Source organism: Pelodiscus sinensis, chromosome 1 (assembly GCF_049634645.1).
Source record: "Pelodiscus sinensis isolate JC-2024 chromosome 1, ASM4963464v1, whole genome shotgun sequence".
Classification (NCBI taxonomy): Eukaryota; Metazoa; Chordata; order Testudines; family Trionychidae; genus Pelodiscus; species Pelodiscus sinensis.
In genome coordinates this window covers 252,087,194-252,094,456 of record NC_134711.1, presented here as the reverse complement: position 1 = coordinate 252,094,456, position 7,263 = coordinate 252,087,194, and the positions used below count along the sequence as shown (strand labels likewise).

The 7,263-nt window shown below is 41.6% G+C and overlaps 1 protein-coding gene across 3 annotated transcripts in view; it reads right to left on the bottom strand.

Annotated features, from left to right (window-relative positions):
* Nucleotides 1-5,897: 5,897 nt before the first annotated feature.
* Nucleotides 5,898-7,263, bottom strand: part of TGDS (TDP-glucose 4,6-dehydratase) — a 30,293-nt gene continuing 28,927 nt past the window's right edge. For 2 of the 3 annotated variants that reach the window (XM_075918821.1, XM_075918822.1), the window contains one exon: nucleotides 5,898-7,016. In XM_075918821.1, the coding sequence (XP_075774936.1) occupies nucleotides 6,910-7,016 (107 nt within the window). In that variant the 3' untranslated portion in view covers nucleotides 5,898-6,909. The remainder of the gene's footprint in view (nucleotides 7,017-7,263) is intronic. The other variant, XR_012900576.1, reaches the window with a different exon arrangement.

The following is a 7,263-nucleotide window of genomic DNA, read 5'->3' as shown; positions in this document are numbered from 1 at the left end:
TCATGCTCAGTGCGTGGCCCAGACTCTATCAAAAGTCATTTCTCTGCCTTCAGTGTTTTATAGTGGTAGTTGATTATTTTCTGATTGTTAAACTGATGAGTGTGGAGTAACAGATCGTGATGCCTCCTCTGCCCTTCAGCAGCTCTTAAACTAGTGTTTCCCAATATGCTTTTATTAAATTACAAAATGAAACGTTTATACAGGCATGGCTCTCTCCACTAACAGTCTGACACAGGCTTACTGTTTTCCAGATAGATACACTACGTGTAAATAGAACAAATGAACACGTGAAATAAAACGCCAGTTGCTGCTAAACACGCGCATTACCTACTATAGAGACTATCCCCAAGACAGCATAGCTCTGCAAATACTTTTTTTGCGCCTTGTGACTCCTGGACGTACAATTATGATCAACAAAAGTCCTTTCATGATCCCCCTCTATGTCCCAATCACTTTCTGCAGAGGAGGAGATGTGTAGCACTTCAATGTCTTATATTGCTCCTGAGTCCCAGCGTGCTCGGTTTGTTTGCTGATGTCGCCTAAAGGCTGATCTGGTCGGAATCGCCATTCTGGAGCGATCAGATCATGAATGAAGTGTGAGGCTTCGCCATAGCGCAGCACTTTCAATGCCTGCGTTTTGCTCTTGGTAAGGCAAAAACAGGAGCAAGGGAAACGAGTCGGCCAGCTTGACAGTGGCTACCCCCCCCCATCACCCCCCCCCCAGCTGGCAGGAACACGTGGAGTAGGGCCTTCCTCCCGGGGCGGGGATATCAGTGCGTGTTCCGTATGCGGAGCGCTGCACAAATTCCTGGGTTTCACTCAGTGTCTGACAACACAGACTTGCAAAGCCATCGCTTAGCCTCCGCGTATACATTGACATCAGTACACAATCGTGTCAAAAATACAGGGCCACACGGGGCTTTATCTAAGCGCGTGTGAGAGCTGGAGTGATTCACAATTGGATCTGACCTCTGTGTGCGGGGGTTGTTTTTTGGGGGGGAGGAGGAGTTGGTTGGGTTTTTGCATCTCACACGCTCTCCGGAAGGCCCAGCCTAGGGGAGAGGCTGCCTTGTTTATATTTCCATTCGTGTTGGGCAGGGGGGATAGACTGGTGGGGAGTGGGGCATCACCCTCTCCTCCCGCTCCCTCTTCTGTTTGGCTGCTAGGGTTCTGTATGATCACGTCGCTTTCTTCTTTCCAGCGGCGGGTGGAGCAAAAGAGAGCACCCCCGCCCCACTGTGCCATCTCTGGCTGTCCTGGGATCAGGGAAGACTGTAAGCGTAAGTAAGATCCTGCATTGAAAATTAGGGCTACGTCTAGACTAGCATGATTTTCCGGAAATGCTTTTAACGGAAAACTTTTCCATTAAAAGTGTTTTTGGAAAAGAGCATCTAGATTGGCAGGACGCTTTTCTGCAAAAGCACTTTGTGCAGAAAAGCGGCCGTGGCCAATCTAGACGCACTTTTCCGCAAAAAAGCCCCGATCGCCATTTTCATAATCCAGGCTTTTTTGTGGAAAAGAAATCTCTGCTGTCTACACTGGCCCTTTTGCACAAAAGTCTTTCGGAAAAAGACTTTTGCCCGAACAGGAGCAGCATAGTATTTCCGCAAAAAGCACTGATTTCTTAAAGTAGGAAGTCAGTGCTTTTGCAGAAATTCAAGCGGCCAGTGTAGATAGCTGGCAAGTTTTTCCAGAAAAGCAGCTGATTTTCCAGAAAAAATGGCCAGCCTAGACGCAGCCTGGCTGTTTCGTCGGTGCCGGGTTGAAAAGTGGAACTGAACATGGGAGAAAGTTGTTGTACTGATATTTTTTTTTTAAATAGCTTTGTTCCATCAGTCTGAGCTACAGGCAGCACTAAGCAACCTCCTCATTCTTTTGAGAGGTTGCACTGTTCTCTGCTGCCATATTCATCATCATTGCCCTATTGCTTCCCTCACTGTATCTGCAGTTAGCTCCAGGTTTGATATAGTAGCACTTCCTTACGATCATACCAATAAGCAAGTTTCACCTGTAGCACATTCCTATAAAATAGGAGCTTTCGACATTTCACTGGCACCAGAAGCAGCAGGGTAGCTGTAGAGTGCCATAGCTGGGAGCACAATCTGGCTGCTGTGGAGCTCAGACCAGTCCCACCAGGCTGTACTCCTGGCTCCACAGCCATCCTGCCTCTTCCCTCAAGCACACCCTTCCCCCAGGCCTCACTTGGTTAATGCCAGCCCCTCTGCTGCCACTAAAGAAGAGCCTAGCACCCAAGGGCAGCAGAGGAACTGACACAGACTTCTGCTCTGGGCAAGTTTCCTGGCTCAGGATCAATCAGGTACCAAAGGAGTCAGACCAGAGAGGTTCAATTTATAGACATCAGTACCCTAGGCTTGGATAGATGACCTAACTTCCAATCTTCTCTCTGCTGTTAGACTGCCAGGAGACTTTAGAAGTCACTTCACTTCTCTGCGCCTCAGTTTTCCTTTGTCAAAAATGATACTGACATCCTCAGTACAAAGTGCTTTGAGGTCTACTGCTGAACAGCAGTATGACAAACTAGGTATTATTAGTATTATTACTACTGGAGTGTGTGGAGCATATTGTTGAAGCATCCATGAAATAATGAAAAAGAATTGGTAAGACAAATACTAAGGGAGGAGATGCATTACATTTAGGGATTGCTCTCACACAGTAGAAAAGTCTCAGAGTGATAGCCATGAGTCTCTAAGGTGCCACAGGACTTCTCACATAGCAACTAATTGTGCATCAGGAAGTGTACCCATTAGCGAACAGTTGTTTACTGAGTGAGTAGCACTTGGTGAAGGTGCCTAAGATTTTTCTCTTTATGAGAGCTAGCCATCAAAACTTTACCATCATGATCCTGATGTCTGTTGCAGGATAAGTAAGGAGGAGTCCTAATAGCACCTGTTGCAGGATAGAGGAAGCAATATCTCTCAGCCTCCCCCCAGGAAGCCTCTGGAGAAAAAGGTGGTGGCATATAGCACCATCTTTCCTTTTTCAGCTTTAGAGTAAGCATCAGCTTCCTCAATTTGTCCCACTATCTATTGGGAGCTCTTTTGCTACTCCCTACTTTCCCTAGCATGCTACATGTAGCGGCATTGGATGTGACATATGCTTTCAAAACCAGAAATGCTGAGGACACTATCCATCATTGCTTAAGAAAACAACAAGAAAAACACAAAACAAAACCAACAGATGGAAGATTTCAACTGGGGATAGGCAGAAAAACCCTCACTTTGTTTAGTGGAAAAGTGCTCCAAAGCAACAGTAAGTTATGACATTACAAATCTTGGTGTCGTCACATTCTTTTCATGGTTGTTATTACCTAACAATGACTGGCTTATTCAAAATTGATGCACATCTTCCAGTTACCCAACCAGTATAATATTGTAATCTTTAGAACAGTTAAACTCTAAAGCATGTGTGACTATATGCATACAGTTTGAAACACTATTTATATTTAATGAGTCCAGAAGAACAAGGGCCTATACACTGGCCCATATCTCTCTAAAATGTACATATTAGTTAAATTTGATGGAGGTTGCTGAACTTGGGTGGTGTATATGCAGAACAGACATGGGAAGGTAAGCTCAGTCAGTTTATGCTATAATTGTGATGGGTACCCAGGACCAAGTAGCTCTGAGTACTCCAAAACTCTGTGAAAGAGAGTCTTACTTGTGCTTAACAGGGTATCAGCTTCCTATAGAACCAGCCTGTTAGCCACACAAGCACTCTCCTTTGAGCTATCCCAGTCCTTACTTTGTCTTGCAGCGTGCACCTGCATCCCTTTGAAGCCTTCCCCTGTAGCAACCAGTGCCTTCGCCACTGAACACTAAGGCTACGTCTACACTGGCACCCTTTTCCGGAAATGCTTAAAACGGAACAGTTTTCCGTTAAAAGTATTTCCGGAAAAAGCATGTCTACATTGGCAGGATGCTTTTCCGGAAAAGCACTTTTTCCGGAAAAGCGTCCGTGCCAATGTAGACGCGCTTTTCTGCAAAAAAGCCCCGATCGTCATTTTCACTGTCTACACTGGCCCTTTTCTGGAACAGTTTTCTGGAAAAGGACTTTTGCCCGAACGGGAGCAGCATAGTTTTTCCGGAAAAGCACTGATGATTTTACAGTAGATTGTCAGTGCTTTTCCGGAAATTCAAGGGGCCAGTGTAGACAGCTGGCAAGTTATTCCGGAAAAGCGGTTGATTTTCCAGAATAAGTGGCCAGTGTAGATACAGCCTAAGGGTATGTCTACACTACAGGCTTTTGTTGACAGTGGCTTTGTCGACAGATACTGTCGACAAAGCTTCTGTTGACAAAGAGTGTCTAGACTACATCCAGTTCTGTCGACAAAGTAAGCCGCTTTGTCGACATGGCAGTGCAGACGCAAAGGACAGTTTAGATGCAATAATGCCTTCTGTCGACAGAACTCTGTCAATAAAAGGTGTTATTCCTCGTAGAATGAGGTTTACCGCCGTCGACAAAACTGCCGAGTTCTGTCGACGTTATGTCGACAGAACTTGGTGGTAGTGTAGATGCAGGTATAGTTTTGTCGACAAAACCCTGTAGTCTAGACATACCCTTACAGGAAAACTCACTTTTTGGCAATTTAGCTCTTAGAATCTATTTAGCTTATGAAAGGGAAATTTCTAGGGGTGACTTGATTACAGTTTATAAGTAACTATGAATTTATTAAGCTTAATATTTTTGTTCCTTGCAGACTGGAAATAAGGCAAATAATTTTGACAGGGTAATTAATCCTAATTTACTCAGGGATGTGGTGAGATTTCTATCACTAGCATTTTTTTTCCAATCAAGATTGGATATTTTTCTAAAAGGTATGCTGAGTTAGTTCTAGTTCAAACAGAAATTAAGTCCTTCCACCAATGCAAAATCAGCAGGTCATCACATTTTTTAGCTCAGGACCCCTTTGTAAATCTTGTGGCCGGTTAGGACTGAGAGGGCCCCCAAAATCTAATGCATCCCTCTCTAGTGAGGATCTAGCCAGGGTTCAAAGCTAGGATTCCAGATGCTTTCTGAATAGCTTGGGAACCCCTGCATCAGAACTGTGGGAGGAACAGTGGGCCAAGACCACCCCACCCCCAAAATACTCACCTCATGAAGGGCAAAGGTAAGGGGGAGGTCGGGAGACTAGAGACAAAGTGGAGAAATCAGGGTGCACTGATGGAGCTGGGGAGTCTGGGGGAAGGACATGGAGGCAGAGGAGTCCAGGGAGACACTAGCTCTGCTAGACACTAAAAATCATGGACTTAAAGACGCTATTTTTATAGCTCAGTACAACACACTGTACTGCTTGTTGTTAACCCTCCATTGTGATTTTTCATTGCCTATTCAATTTTAAGTGCTCTCTTATAACATGTGTAAACCCTTATAATTAACAATGTTCCATCTTGCATTTAGATCGGACACTGTGGTTACCTTTTCTAGACCACAGGAAGAGCACTGCAAAGTTCAAAAGCTTATCCCTTCCACCAACAGCAGTTGGTCCAATAAAATATTACCTCACCTTTCTCGTTCTCGTGGCTTTTCCCATTGTGTTTAGGGTTACAAGCATGCGTGTGTATTAAAATGGCTTATGAAACAATCTCTTATTCATGCCATTATCTTTTCCAAGAATGGGTAACGTCTTGCAGGGTTACACTTCAAGACCCCTCGAAGATTCAGTTAACGTAGAAGGCCATCATTTAACTTTTTACACAAGACACACACTGAATCAACTCATGCATAAGAGAAGATAATCAAGTTAGACAAGATAAACTGAAAAAAAAAAAAAACCAAGCAGTTTTTCCATAATTTAGTTTTCTACTCAATTTTATGTGAAAAAAAAAAATCAGACTATTTCTCCCTTCATTTTAAAAAAAACAACAACACTTTACAGGAAAGTTTACTAACACGCAATGTTTAATTGATAAGATGATCTAAACTCTGATCATGAAAACCACCACACAATTCAGTTAAACAAAACTGTTTAGCTTTCTTCCCCCCCATGGCAAAAAATATTCTTCATATCACAGAACATTATAACATTTGAAATACTGTAACAATGCAATGTTCAAGTTTTTTCCAAACTTTTCAACTGTAAACATTAAAGAGAATGAAATTCTTTAGGGTAATACAAAAGGGTAATAACTGGATAATGACCACTGTGCCAAAATCATTTGAAAATAATCTAGACAGATAATGGAATGAAATTAAATACAAGCTTCATGAAAAAAAATCTATTAGGGTAAAAACGATTTCCCAGGCAAGTGATACCTGCTATTTAAGACATTTAAAGTTAGAGCAGACAATGTTCTAGAACAATGATCTATAGAGAATAATACTGCAATGGCAAGGAAATTTACTGTAACTCATCTTTGCCTTTTGTGATTCTGTACCTTTTGTAGGGTATAGAACACTTGCTCCTTAATAATTAAATGCCTAACCAGAAAATGTAATTTTGTAGCTAATGAGATGGAACGAGTATAAGAGATGACCAATCTGGTATGCATGAAACATTTCTGAACTTAAAAAAACCACTAACTAATTTTTATCAAAAATACCAGTTGGACTGAAAATGTTTCTTAATCAAGGTGAACAAATGTAATATCAAGTGTATCTATGTATAGTGTTATAAAAATCCTTCATATAGTTTAATTATTTAAAATATTTTTTTATAAAAAATTAAGAATATTGCACTGGAAATAGAAGTTAACAGATTTACATCTATAAAATCAAATATTAAAAAGCTCTGAGCATCTTTCCTCTTTTGTTCCTTATTTACAGCTGCAAATTCATAATTGTCCATGTATTGTGAAATATGTGAAAACTTCAGCTTGGTCATTTGACTTCAAGTTTCTAGGAAGAAGAAATAGTCACAAGGAGAGAGAATGATTTCCTCTATGTTCTTTCTTACATCCTACAGTTCATCAAGCTGTGTGAATGGCCCGTCACAGGAAAGGGATCCAAAGCTTTCTCTACATTCTTCCAGTTGCGAAAATTGTCTCTGTACCATTCAACTAGCATAAACGAGAAGGTTGAATTAAGATATATATATAAAATTCAACAGAGAAACAGATAAGCAGGAGTATGTCTACACCTTTTCTAGATACCACAGGGAAGCTAACACTATATATACATAATTTGCATTCTTTGAAATGTATAGGTAATAATATTTGGAAACTTTAACGAAGCCCTTAAACCAAGAGACTCTGATATGGTACAGTAATGTCTACTTTATTTTTGCCCCTGCAAAAAGTTATACTA